This window comes from Leiobunum rupestre, chromosome 5 (genome assembly GCF_980474605.1).
Source record: "Leiobunum rupestre chromosome 5, qqLeiRupe1.1.hap1, whole genome shotgun sequence".
NCBI classification, from domain to species: Eukaryota; Metazoa; Arthropoda; class Arachnida; order Opiliones; family Sclerosomatidae; genus Leiobunum; species Leiobunum rupestre.
Genome location: NC_143388.1, coordinates 40,544,460 through 40,559,410, shown reverse-complemented (window position 1 = coordinate 40,559,410; position 14,951 = coordinate 40,544,460). Strand labels below are relative to the sequence as shown.

Genomic DNA, 14,951 nt, shown 5'->3' with positions numbered 1-14,951 from the left:
GCATTATCGCTATAGATTAGTTTTGGTATCCCTCTTCTGGCGATCATCCTTCGATAGGCTAGTAAGAAGTCTTCAATGGATAAAGAGTGAACCAATTCGAAATGAACAGGGTAACTATGGCCCTAGGAAGGGGCGCTTCGGGAATTTTACCCGCTTTTACATTTAGTCTCTTGCACTCGTAACACCGCTAGTTGGCGTCCAGATACTATCCAATACCTTTCGGGAATTTCGGTTATTGCGCTCTGGACCCCTACATGCATCCTGTTTTTACCTCTCCGAGGGTACTATGTAACCTAGGAGGGGTTTTACAATCACCGTGTCTGTGTGTCTGTCTGTCTGTCTGTCAGGGTGTCTGTGTGTGTGTTCTGCGAACGCGTACGCATTTGTGTAGCAAAGTGTAATCATTGCGTACGCATTATCTCGAAATCCGCGTGCGCAATTGCTTGGAATTAGGGAACGAAGTCGAAAGGTTGTCAAAACCACCGTGTGACGGTGAGCGTTAATGGATAAATTTGCGGTTGACTTGGGTTTTGGTTGTTGCTTTTCGTTATCGCTCATCGTCGCGGCAGTTTTAATTCAGTTTGATTGGATATTTTTTTTTAATATTTATGTGTTGGGTGGTAATGTTGAGTTTGTGTTATGACGGTTTCGTTTGTCGTGTTTGTGGTGTTTGTGTTTCGTATGTATGCGCGTTTTTTCTCCAACTATTTCTTATTCTTGACTTTTGGGACGGATCGAGTGCTGAGTGATATGGCAACCTCTCAACATCCAATGGCAGGGTTTCCACCAATTGCTCACGATATTCGTCTTAGTGTCAATTTGCGATCGTATCGGGTGGGATTCGAACCCGAGACCTCCTGCTTGACAGGCGGACGTTCTACCACAGAACCACTGACACTTGTTACGCTTTATTGAAAATTAGACCTTCAGCTTTATCGGAATCGTATTTAATAGGGTACGAAATTTTGGTTTAATTGAAATAGAATTGAAATTGAAATTATTGCATCGAAGAAATTCTAATTTAGCGTTTTCTCTATTGATTAAAAACAAATGCGCCACCCAGGTTTCGAACCCAGTCCATTCGAAAATAAGACACTCATCGTAAGCATAATAGGTAATAAAGTCTTGAATTTTTTTATGAAGGCCTAATCTGGTTTTTTTACGAATGAAATTATGTTGATTTAATCTTGTTTAAGTTTATTTTATTTTCCCCGCAAAATCGTCCAGTCTTAGAGGAACCTTTAAGAGCGTAAGTCATGCCCAAAAGCTTATCCGGTTTCATTATAATAACGTGAAAAATCATATTTGTGAATGGTAAGGTGTTGCGCTTCTTGATATTATATTTTCTATTGCTTGATTTCTAAGTATTTGAACTAATTTATTGCTTGACTGCGTTATAATATATTCCTATGAATTATTTTGATTCTGAAGTCTGATTGCTTGACTGCGTTATAATATATTCCTATGAATTATTTTGATTCTGAAGTCTGATTGCTTGACTGCGTTATAATATTTTTCTATGAGTTTTGTTTCTGAAGTCTGATTGATTGGGTTGTTATTGTGTATTTTTCTATTCGTTATTTTTATTTTTTGATACTCTAATATTTTAAACTGGATATAGTATAACGTTACTTCTGCGTATTTCGAATGTGCGTGACGTGGAGGGTATTTTCACGTTTTATTAGGATCAGTTTTTTTTTAATTTTATATATCTTTCGTTTTATTTGTATTTTATTTCGTTTTTTCAGTCGTATATTTTTATCGAGTTGTATACATCGTGCGCTTACACTTATGTTGGTCTGGTTTTTAACTGGGTCGTCATTACTTCGTAATTTATTTTAAACGTTTTCTCGACTAATTAAGATGTTTAATTTGAAATAAAATGAGCTTTAAAGATGCGGCAAGTATTTCGTAAGCGAGAAAAATACAAATACCCTCTGTAGATATTTCCGAGGGGCTAACCACTCTTAGAAAGTAGTACACCGGATTACGCTTAGATTAGCACTGCCAAAGGCAGGGAATTCAAAGACAACGTGTAATCCCATTAGTACAGTCAAAGGTACGGCTCTGTACACCGATTACGCGGAGTGATCAGCCCCTCGGATATTTCTTTCATTAAAATTGGCTTCGTATTATATTTAACTGATAAACTTGTACCGTAAATAGGGTTAAATTCAATTGTGCATTGTTTTAGTACGTCTAACTCGCTGTTGTAACTACTTAATTTATAATATTCTGAATAAATTATACTCGGTTGTTTCGTCTCAATTATTTTAATTATAATTAAAATTTTATACCGGGCGGGATTGAACCGGGATTACGTTTTTAGTAAATAACTCGGAATTGCGGAGATATATCTTTAAGAGTCATCTCGAAAAATTAATACCGCTAGGGACAATTCTTCCGAGGAGAGGTATATTTTGGCTTGCCAACTTGTTATGACTGCTTTCCATCTAGAGGGAGGCTAATCGTTCGTTCGAATTTAGAATGACTGGGTGTTTTTCCCCGTAAGTTAAATCAGATTCTCCTAGTCGGCCGCCGGCGCGCAGCAAGCCCTATCGTATAGGAAAGGTTTGAGAGTTGCTATTTTTGATCTCATTTCGCTAGGCCTATTTTTTGTCAGATTCTCAATTTCTTCAGAGTAAGCCAATTTTTGCGTGTGTTTGACCCATAAATCATCCGCGGACCCCAATTCTTCCGCCGTTAATTCCCCAGTTATTTTTGTTGGTTTTCTTTTGTTTTGAAACATTCTTAAAATACGGGCCGTGACTCTGATAGGCCTATCAATTTTGCTGGAACGATTTAAGTCAATTACGTCTTGAATGACTTTGGGTTCTCGACACTGCACGTGTAACGAAACCTTTCTCCTTTCGTTATTGACGGAATTCTCTTTTATGTCCGCCGGGGTACTGGGCCACTCGGAGGTGGGATTTTTGAGGAACGCGGGTCCCTCCCACCCAATTTGACTTTCCCTCAGATCTTCCGCTTTTAAGCCCCTTGTAGGAAGATCAGCTGGGTTACTTTCTCCGGAAGAAAAAATTAGCGAATAAGTATATAAGTCCGTTACGAAAAGGGACAATAAAGATAAACCCTAAAGAAATTTGAAGAAATTTAAAAACTTACTAATAGCTCGTACCGATAGGTCTTCGAGCGGACAAAAAGGCGCGAATCTCGGACCAAATAGATCTTCGAGTGAAAAACTAAATTAAATTAAATTAAATAGCCAGAAATTCCAACGGTAGACCGGTTTCGTCCTATTTGGTACTCGTCAGTACCGTGCCGGAAATCTGGCTCGCGACTATAACACCGAATAGAGAAACTAAGCCCAAACATTAAAAAAATTAAAACGAGTTGCGTAGCAACGGAAAGCCGAATAGGGGGAGGGTGGTGGAGATAAGTATATACGCAATGTTAAGTTAAAAGGAACCACCTAAGGACTGCATTGTAAAGGATAAAAAAATTAGCGAATAAGTAGATTAGGTCATTAATGTTTAGGCTTAGTTTTTCTTTTCGGTGTTATAGAGTACGGGCGATTGACGCGCAGCGCCTCTACGGGCGAGCTCACGTGTAACTTGGTTAAAAGGTTTTACCCGCCCTCATTGAAAATAATGTAAAGTTGGCGATAATTAAACGTTAATTAACCTACCAAATGAACTAAGAAATATTCCACTGATTATTTTCCCCGTTTATATGAACTTAATGGTAATATACAATCGTATTGAAAAATCGTTTATCGCTGTATAACATTCAAAATTAATATTTTTCCCGCGCCATGTAGATAATCGAACATCTGCTCGTCTAGGTAAAGTTTGCGTTGTCAACCCGCATATTAGAAAGCAAATGAAAGGCAGCTTGTTAATCTAAGAAGGCAGTGAATCTTGCCCAGTACTAAGCCTCGGTTCAATCTGCCGCGTATTTTCAAACGGACAAACCCGAACCAGAGATAATAAATACGCTTACGCTTTAGGAGATGTGAAACTCGCTATACTTCTAACGTTAAGAGAGCCGAACAGGTTTATCACTTGCTTCCCCCCTTGCGAGCTCTAGCGCTCGTGGCGGCCAGGGTGTAAGCTTCAGTATTCCACAGACTAAATAACTGAAAAATACACAAACCATGCAGAACTGTTGGAATAGACCATAGGCTAAATACGAATAATGAAATTTTTATACTATTATAAAAATTACAATATAAATATTATATTATTTATATTGAATTATTTCATATTAATTATATAAACTATTTTATAATTATATTATATTAACTGTATATATTGTTTGTAATATAATATAAATATTATATAAAATAAAATATTATAATTTAAATAAAATCTAATGACTATTATAGCTTTTAATTTAATCTTGAGGTGTTATGATTTTTGACTAACTTTAATTATTAAAATATGCAAATAGGAAATGTGAAAATAACAAATTCACTCAGTATTTAAATTTTTTATTTTTTATTCATTTTAATATCATCAAAATAGGAACAAGGACTATTGGGTATTAATTATTTAATTAATCACAAATTGCTATAATTTTGATCAGGAACATTTAACTACGAAAACAAATATGCAAATAAAAAGGATTTTTTCCCAAAATGAAAAGTTGAAAATGAGCGAATGTCACTCAGTATTACAAATCTTTTGCTTTCTTTAATACTAATGTTATTTAAAATAGGAACAGATTTTAATCTCACTATCACCTTTATGCATTAAAACATTTAACAAAAAAATATTAAAATCATATTTTACTTAAAACATTTAATTGTGGGATAGGATTTAATTTTTAACACTAATGTTATTTAAAATAGGAACAGATTTTAATCACACTATCATCTTTATCATATTTATGCATTAAAACATTTAACAAAAAAATATTAAAATCATGTTTTACTTAAAACATTTAAATGTGGGATAGGATTTTAATTTTTTTTCATATTATCTTTTAAGTTTAACACCTATTTTTATTGTTTTTTATTTTGCACTGTGACCAACTTTAATAGCTTTTCGATCAATTCGTTCTTCTTTCTTGTTAGTGCTAATGTTGTCATTAATTTTTTTTAGTGCCGCAAATATACTAAACCTAACATAGTATTTGATTATGTAGTCCATAAGCAACGAACACTTTTCTTCTTGTGGGTGAAACCAATTTAGTATAGCTATATCAATATTAAAGTTCCGAATAACGCGTTCCCTAATGTTTTTCATATGGAAAATTTTGGGAAATAACGAATCAAATTTTTCATTAAGGTCTTCAATAAAATCCAGAAATGGAATACTTGGTCTGGTGATTTGATCCACAGTTGTACTACTGTAGGTTTTGAATGAAATGAAAGTATCTTCGTGCGAGTAATTTGAGTGCAAGCGCAGTAGTTGTTTTTTGCACGAATTGCATTCCAAATGGTTTTGGTTTTCAAAACATTTTTTTAATATGTAACCTGCAATATAGCAAACTGAATTGTTGTCATCATTATTACATCCAGTTATTTCAAATTCTTTTTGAAAAGCTGTTTCTGCATCTTCGTACTCTATTAGTACTGATTCACTGAGTGAGAGATCCGTTACTCGAACATTTTTGTTAGCTTTTGTTGAATCAATATCTAGTATTATTTTATCCAAATCTGCTATGCAATTGGACTTTGCAGTTGGTTTTAGTAAGTGATTTAGGCTTGCACTTCCATATGCCTTTCTGAAGAATTGTGGTGACGGGTGATCTCTGTTCCCACCTTTTTGTCGAATTACCCCAAAAAAGTTCTCAAGAAAATCTTGGTTCATTTTTCCTGTAAGGAGGAATTTAAATCCATAATTGGTCTTTAAATCTTCCCAGAGGGCTTTTAATGACTGAATTGATAACTTCCACCCCTCCACGCAAGGAAGGGTTTTGTATCGACAGCCTTTAAAGTTCCATGAATTCAACCAGATCAAAGCATCGTCCAAGGTTTCCAAATGAGGAGATTTATTGGTCATTGGGCCTTTACACGGAGTATTTTTTAAAAGGGAAGCATTAAAATTGGCAGTTCTGCAATTAAATAGGACGAACAAATCATTCATTCTCTCGATAAACTCTGCTGTGAATACAGCATCGAATTTCAAGTGATTCTGTGATGTATATGTATACATCGCACTGGCAACGGTTCTACTGAGCAACTGTGAAGCCAATGGCACCCTCATTTTGGAAAAGTTCGTTAAATGCAAATGTTTCTTTGTCAATTTAGGAGCAAGTTTAAATTTTCCTTGAGCTGTCTCTAAGTTGTAGAGCTTTAACAAATGTTCCCATTTTACTGGACCCCCATTGGTTAAAATGACATACTTGCTCAAATTATTCCTGACACTTTTGAGAAGATGAGGAGGGTCAAACATTGCAAATATTTTTTCTTTTGTTGGTGACAAAAAATACGGCATCTCTTCCCGTATCCCCATTAGCTTGAACATTTTTCTGTTGTTGGTTCCCTGATCGCAGACTACGACCTTTACTTTTAGACCAATGTCATTCAGTTTTTGGACGCACTCATACAAAAGTTCTTTTTGCTGCTCAGCTGGGCAAGAGTCACGTGCAAAAAAATAGCCAAGGGGTTGTTTCCAACTAAATTTTAAACCTTTTACCATAAAAACAAGCGCTTGATTTGCTACTCTTCTTGTTTTTCCCAGAGTGCCAAAATTTTCAAAACCTTCTATTTCGTCGTTTGGTTGGTCATACGTCAATGTTTCTGTCAGGCTGATTTCATCAAGAGCTAGTACACACAGCTTTTCATCTGAGCTTTTGTTTTCGAATTTCATTTTTAGCAAGTTGAACACTATCTCATCAAATCCAGGCCGAATTTCATTTTGAGCTAACCAAGCTTGTAATGATCTTTTAGTTGGTAGGCAAAACATTGTCGAAACTTGTCTATAAGCTTGAGGGCTATGATAATATAGCGATAGTGCTATAGTTTTGATTGTCGTGGAATAACGGCGTCCTCTTTTTTTCCTATTTTGAAGTTTTAAATCTGACTCCACAAGGGCCTTTGCAAGAGAATTTAATTTTTCCAATTTTTCACCAGAATCGTGGTGTTTTACATTCTTTACTGCATCCAGTTTTCTTTTTAAATTCTGAATATGCTTTTCCCGACGATACAGTTTTAGCCTTTGACTGTTAATGATTTTCATTAATTTATCCTGCTTTATTTGAAATTTCCTTTCTTGTTTTTTGCAACAAGATTCTTCAATGAGCAATGTGTCAGCGACAATGGAATTGGATTCATTAACTTCAACGTTTGTAGCTGCACCTAAAATACATTTTATTTTTAAAATAAGGAATTTTTTTGACATAGCTTTGACCCTCTTAGGTATTTTCCAAAGTGTGAAATTTCCTTTGAGGGTTTCTGGCTACACCACAAGAGTTGTTGACCTTAAATTGTTAAAAAGTAATTAATTTATATCACCAAATATACTTATAATGTAATACCAATTTAGAGAAAACTAAATTAGAAGTACGAATTAAATGTGAAAATAATTTAAATTTAAGTTTAAATTACTAATTCACACCAGTGGCGTAGCCTGTGAACACATTCCCCTCCTTAATTGTATGTGAACATATAGTGGTGTGCAGATACTAAAATTGCAAGTTCGAGTACTTACTCGTACTCGCCATATATATAGGACTGGAACAGACAGGTACCCAAGTCCTTCGCCAAGGCTAGGAACTCTCTCTAGGGGTGACACCTGGTGCTGATCACACCCAGCTTGTGACTCCACTGAATCATAAATTTAATTTATTACTATTTCCCAATACATACCATGAAATATCTCACTAACCCTTAGTGGTATGTCAGTAGTATCCAATGATTTCCTTGCACGTTTAATTTCAATGTTTGTAGTTGTACCTAATGCAAATACATTTATATTTAAAATAAGCGAAAACCTTTCTTTTAAATTTTTTTTAAACATACCGCTGTCTTGCAATTTCTTTTGTGTACATTTTTTGATGGGAGTCTCTGAAATTTCGGGAAAAAGAAGTCTCCTCTTAAGGTTCGGTTTTATTCTACGAGCGTTTGATAAACCTGCAACTTTATCTAATAGTTAAAAAAGGTAAAATAAAAACTTTAATAATATGAGAAAACATTCTGTACCAAAATTATCATCTTTTCTTTTAGTGGACCTAGGTGAATCAATATAGGTTTCGCCCAAAAATATACCTGAAACAAAATTTCAGAAATTGAAAAATACACCACACGTTAAAAGATGAAACCTACCAGAATCAGAGTTTGAAAATGAAACATTTTCATATGGTGACAATACCTTTCTTGGAACTGGTGGAATAAATTGAGAAAAACTATTAACATAATTTAAGGTGAACATTTAGAACAAGAAAAATCCGATATTTCCTTTAGCTTCATGCAGTATCGAATAAAATCGTACCAACTGAATTTATTAAACCAAAGCGATTTATAACTTTTGAGCTTCAATTTTTAATTAAATTATATCTTAGCAGCCAATTAAGTAAATTAAAAATACAAGTTGGTACATATTAAGAAAAGTTGAAAGCTAATTGTTTATATAAAAACATTCTCTAATTAGAAGATATAATAACTTAATATATCTATTGTGAATAATTATTTAAACAGTGATATAACGTACGGAAATTTACATAGTTTTAATTTTAACCTTAACAAAAACAATAAATTATAAATGAAACATACCATTAGACTTGTATCTGACATTGAAAAGAGTTCTCGGTGATCTGTTTTTCTTTGAATCAATAACATTTTTTTCACTTTCAAAGTGACCTAACAATTTAAATTAATAATTACAAACCGTACAGAACATTTTGAAAAACAAATAAAAAACTACCTAAATCTGATATATTCAAGGGTTGTTTTCCAATTGTTTCACTTTCGCCTTTGTTGATATTATGTAATTAGTTAAAAAGGTAAAGGTATTTAAAATTATTACTTACTAGTGTTCTTTGTAAATAATTGAATTTTTGGTGTATTAACACCAATATCACGAAGATTTTGAAATTTACAAGAAAATAAACTTGGTAGTGCGTTGGGTACAAGTTTATTCCTTGTTTCTAAATTCATGTATTGAGTGTCATCAAAATGTTTTGCACATATTTTGTACGAATCGTAAAGTTGTTTGGTGGATTTGCTAAACAAATCTTTCCTATTTAAGATTTTAACCCATTCATTTGATCTATAAAAAAATTAGAAAATAAGTTTTTTAACCAAAGGCTTAGGCTTAAGTTCATATATTAGTATTACCGTTCTTCGTCTTTAGGAAATCTAAAAAAAGATACCGAATCGGTTTTAACATTAAAACAAGTCGGCACTGCGCACCGAACTGGACCCATTATTGGAGCTACATTTAATTTAAATTTATAACAGGATTTCGAGAAAACTAAGAAGAAAAATAAGTGACCACGAGGTTTTACGCTTTTACTTCGCCGCCTACTCGCTTTCTCCCTTGCCGTCAAAAAAAGTGGCGCTGCAGTCAGTTGCTGCTTTCCCCCTTTTTAGGATGTTCGGGTTTTGGAAACGAGTTTCACATCTCCTAAAGCGTAAGCGTATTTATTATCTCTGCCCGAACGCTCCTTGTAATAAGAAACAAATAACGAAATACGTTCTAAGTCCATTTAACGCCAAAAATCCCACGTATTTCGTTATTTGTCTCGTATTACAATTAGCATTCGCCATCAATTAAAGATAGTACTCGGGTTTTTGAGTTTCAAAATACGCGGTAGATTAAGCCGAGGCTTAAGGCTGGGCACAGGGCCGTAGCTAGAGAAAATGGCGCCAGGGGCGAGCTGCAATTTTGGCGCCCCCTAATATAATAATATGGACCAATTTTGGCGCCCCTATACCCTATCGCGGGCACGGTGCCCGGGGCGGCCGCCCCGGCCGCCCAGCCCTAGCTACGACCCTGGCTGGGCAAGAGTCACCGCCTTCAAATTTTCGTCTACTTTAAAGATACATTGTGAACGAACCAATGGATGAAAAGTTATGAAACTAGCTTTTAAATAAACCCTGAAACTTATTTGTCATATTTATAATTGACTGATGACAAAATTCGCGAAAAGTATTAATATCTTTCCGAATTACAACCTACTTACTAAAATCTCATTTTGCTTTCTAATACGCGCGTTGACAACGCAAACTTTACCTAGACGAGCAGATGTTCGATTATCTATATGGCGCGTTAAAAATATTATTTTTGAACGTTATAAAGCAATAAAGGATTTTTCAAGACGATTTTATCTTATATTTTAGTTCATATAAACTGAAAAATTGTCAGTGGAATTATCACCAACTTTACATTAATTTCAATGGGGGCGGGTAAAAACTTTTAACCAAGTTACGCGTGATCTCACCACGAGAGGCGCTGCGTGGGATAGTCGCGAGCCAGATTTCCCGCACGGTACTGACTAGTCCTAAATTGGACGAAACCGGTCAACCGTTGGAATTTCTGGCTATTTAATTTAATTTAGTTTTTCCCTCGAAGATCTATTTGGTCCGAGTTTCGCGTCTTTTTGTTTGCTCGCAGACCTATCGGTACGAGCTATTAGTAAGTTTTTAAATTTCTTCAAATTTGCTTAGGGTTTAGCTTTATTATCCCTTTTCATAATGGACTAATCTACTTATTCGCTAATTATATAATCCTTTACAATGCAGTCCATAGGTGGTTCCTTTTAACTTACTTTTTCCGGGGCAGTGGCGCCAATTTTGGGGGTTCGTACGTCCTTGGATTTCTTTTACTCGGTTAGAAACGAAGGGTTTCCACACCTTCGCGGCCCCCCTTATCCAATGTAGGGCAATCGTCGAGTCGGTCCATAAGACCGTGTTAGTTATTTTTTCTTGGAATAGCTCCTTTGTATATTCTACCAAGCGCGCTCCTAATAGGCATGCCATCAGCTCTAGCCTGGGTAGCGATAGTCTTTTAAGCGGGGCCACACGTGTTTTTGCCATAACTAGTACTATTTTTATTTTCCCCAACTGGTTAGTTACCCTTAGGTAAATTGTAGCCGCGTACGCTTTGGCGCTCGCGTCACAGAAAGCGTGCTTCTATTTTTTCAATATCGTCTTCGATTTTGTTCAGATAGTACCTGGGGAAAGTTATGTTTCGGAGGGACGCCATTTCTTCACACCATTCTTCGGACGATTTTCCCAGCTCTGTTGGCAGTTCTTCATCCCACCCTAGCCCCTTTTCCCACAGTCCTTGAAATAACAGTTTCGCCCGTATCGTAAACGGACTTAATACCCCCATGACGTCGAAGATTTGCGACACCGAACTCAAGACAAACCTTTTCGTGTTTTTGGAATTTATGAAATAATCTATCAGTTTTGAGAGATTAAAAGAAAAATGATCGCTCAAGGATCCCACATTAGGCCTAACACATTTTGATTTTCCACGTTTTCATTCCCGCCAAAATCGTAACGGGTCCTAAGCTTCTCCAACTTTCCCCCCACATTTCTCTTAGTTCCTGGGAGTTTGTTCCCCATTGCCTCAAGCGCATTTCCGCGTCGGCCATTGTATTGCAGTGTTGGGCAAATTTTAATTGCTGGGGCAACTAAAACTTAACAATTAATTAATTGTTAATCACGGCTATAAAAATTAACAATTAATTAATTGTAATTGTGAAAACTCACGATTGAAAATTTATTAATTGTTATATACTGTAGTCGCAATTAAAAACTAACCAATTGTTAATCGTGACTTTTCACAATTAACAATTAACATTTAATAAATTGTTAATCACAACTATAAAAATTAACAATTAATTAAGTGTGATTGTGAAAACTCACGATTAACAATTGATTAATTGTTATATACTGTAGTCACAATTAAAAACCAACCAATTATTAATTGTGACTTTTCACAAGTAACAACTAATCAATTTTCAATCTTTTAATACATTTGATTAAACACTAAGAAATAAAACAGATTACTGTAAAGGGCGCGGACTGGAGAGTGGCGTCCGAACCAATGTGTAGTGCGATGGAAAATGCGTAGCGTAGTAAGTGGGAGCGAACCAGAGTTGCCAGATGGGCCATTTCCCGCCAAATTGGGCTACTTTAGGAACTTTGATGCCGAAAAAAAATTGGGCGGAGGCATAGCCGTATTAAGGTATGTGTCAAGGTTGCTATGGTACAGGGCCCCCGAAGTTGGGGCTAACTTAGTGGCCTCTGAGGTTGGGGCTTATTCAGAGCCTCGGAGGTGTTGCGTGGACTAATTCCTAATTTCTTAGACGAAAGAAACTCTTGCAATTTTGCGCGAGCCACGTTCATAAACAAATGCGCGCGCTACGGACTTTGTAAGATCGATGGAAAGTAACCATGTGACGTGACCCTACAACGTTTTCAGAACTAATGTACCTATTCTTTTAGTGTTTTGCGTTTAGGCATTGTAAAAGTCGAAAAATAAGGGCCCCAAATTATACTTGGCACAGGGCCCCCATTAGTGTTAATCCGGTTCAGTTTTTAGGGTGATTTTATATTGATATTTAAAGACAAAATGACGCAGAATGATTTAACTGAAGCAAAAAAAGCTACGTAGTAGAGAGGTGCTGTCCATACAGGATTTTAATGTTTGCTTCTATCATAATTATGTTAACTATATGCTTTATGAAGAAGTATTTTACTGCTCTCTTTATTTTTGCCCAATTAGCGTTCAATAAATTGCGATGAATCACCAACACTTCTTAATTTGTTTAAGAGGGCCGCTAGGCGCGATCTTGATTGAGCGCCATTTTGCTCTAGTTGTCCAATTGGAGTGTGCGGTATCCTTAAATTTTATCTGGCCTATCTGGAGCGAAAGGCAAGTACCCTTTGCACCGCGTGCCGTGCCAACCGCCTACAAAACAAACAAACACGTCGCGACTTGTAACTTTTGCTAGTTTATAGTTACATTCGACAAACTAAAGAAATATGAACGACACACAAAGATAATAATAAAAAAATGAATATTATCAAAATTGACATAATAGGTCTTTCAATAAAAGCAACGTGCAATTAATGTTTTAATTGTAAATATTTTAATTGCAATTAAATTAATTGCAATTAATGTTTTAATTGTAAATATTTTAATTGCAATTAAATTAATTGCAATGTGCAAATAATCGCTTAGTTACAATTAATTTAATTGCAATAATGTTTTAGTCAAATAATTAATAGATTGAAAATTTAATTGATTAATGCCCAACACTGTTATATTGTATAGTTTGGAGGAAATTTCATAGGCTTCTTCGGGACTCTCACTACGTTATCTATGTAGATGTCGTTTATAAAATATCCTAAACCGTTGGGTCAGAAATTTCCAAAGTTTTTGCAATGCGTTTGATTATTATGACTAGAAGGAAGGGGCTAGAAGTTATACCAAAGGGCAACCTTACCATCCTAAAAGCTCTATACGAATTTTGTTCTATTTTTCCGTGTTTAATTTTTATCCACAAGAATCTTGTAAATTCTTTGTCGTTTTTCGAGAGACCTACCATCAAAAATGCCTTCTCGACGTCCGCCGATAGGGCTATTTTGTGCTTTATAAATCTAAGTATTAACTTTAACAAATCTGGATTGAAGTTGGGACCCGGATATAGACAATCGTTTAACGACAAAGCCCCCTCGGCATGAGACGAGGCGTCAAATACGATCCTAAATTTTGTGGTGGCGCTATATTCAAGTTTTACCACCAGGTGAGGCATGTAATAACAAATATTTTAATTTATTTCGTATAAAGGAACTTCCTCAATAATGCCCAAATATAACTGCTCCTGGAGCACCTTTCTCTATTCCTTTAAGAATTCGCCCTCTCGCGTGAATTTTCGGATTAAGGAATCCATTCGTTTTGTGACGACCCCTAAATTATCGGGTAGCTTCTCTTTTTCCGTTAACCATGGAGACACACCTGGTACCTTCCCCCTTGGAATTTGACAGAGTTCGACGAATTCTTGATTAGTTAGAGCATTTTCGTTTCCCCCTTTTATGCCAATGGATTCTAACTCCCAGAAGCCCCTTAGGGTTTTGATTACCTCGCACCCGTCTAAACTAACGTGGAACGACGCATAGCTCACTGTCCCAGTGGTGTCTATAGTTATAAGCCAAGTTATAGCCCACCCTAACCTAGTCTTTAGCGCTACAGTATTTTTACCGAATCGGGCAACATCGCCAGTCGCGAATTCCCAGTAGTTGTCGCCTCCAATCAATAGTCCGACATTGATGTTTATATTATTTGTTTCGTCAGCTACTTGTAATTCCTTATTTTTGAGATAATCTTCGATTTCATTACATTTAGATTTTGATAGCGCTTTACAGATGAAGGGAACTTCCACCGCCTGAATATCTACAGCTTCGTTCGAATTTTTTACATTTTGCACGGTCAACTTTACTATCCTACGTGTTACTTCAGGGGCATTTTTATTTCCGACGCTGTACACGGACAGCGGAGTTTTCCCAACTACGGGCAGATTTAACATCTTAGAGACATTTTCCTGAACGAAGGACAATTGACTGCCCCCGTCAAGCAAACATCGTATGGGGATTTTATTTTCGTTGTTTTCGGGATTAATAGCGATAGCCTGGGCAGTTTGCAGTAAAACAGTCGTACCGCAAGCTGCTTGATTTGTTACTGACACTTGCATAGCCATTTTTTCTGACCCTCAATTGCCCACCTCTTCCCATTCCTTCCTTTCCGTCTTTGGGTCAGTGTTTGTTTTTAATTTAATGTTTTTTTTTAATTAGCGGAGTTCTGAGAACAGACTACGTAATTTTGATTAGAACTGTTACACTTCCTACACGTTTTCAGGGTTGACGGACAATTTCCCGAATGGTGTCTACATTTAAGACAATTATAACATGTATTTGCCTCTCTTATCATTTTCCGCTTGTCCTCCAGCGAATCGTTAGTACAGTGGACGGACGGGTGGGTTTTTGCTTTACAATAGACGTTTTGTTCCATACCACTATTTCCCGAAACGGTTAA

General features: G+C 35.9%; 1 protein-coding gene and 1 long non-coding RNA gene across 2 annotated transcripts; both read right to left on the bottom strand.

Moving 5' to 3' along the window:
* Nucleotides 1–7,707: 7,707 nt before the first annotated feature.
* LOC149944497 (uncharacterized) lies at nt 7,708–8,151 on the bottom strand. Its single transcript, XR_016480956.1, has 3 exons — nt 8,108–8,151; nt 7,928–8,044; nt 7,708–7,861 (listed from the first exon to the last, which is right to left on the bottom strand). It is a non-coding gene; the product is annotated as an uncharacterized LOC149944497 (long non-coding RNA).
* Nucleotides 8,152–13,758: 5,607 nt separating this feature from the next.
* Nucleotides 13,759–14,616, bottom strand: LOC149944496 (uncharacterized). Its single transcript, XM_090176371.1, has one exon. The coding sequence runs from the start codon at nt 14,614–14,616 to the stop codon at nt 13,759–13,761; it is 858 nt and encodes a 285-aa protein (XP_090032497.1).
* Nucleotides 14,617–14,951: the final 335 nt, after the last annotated feature.

What these genes read in the sequence shown, in the direction of transcription:
- LOC149944496 (XM_090176371.1), bottom strand. Translation starts at nt 14,616, where the DNA reads ATGGCTATGCAAGTGTCAGTAACAAATCAAGCAGCTTGCGGTACGACT.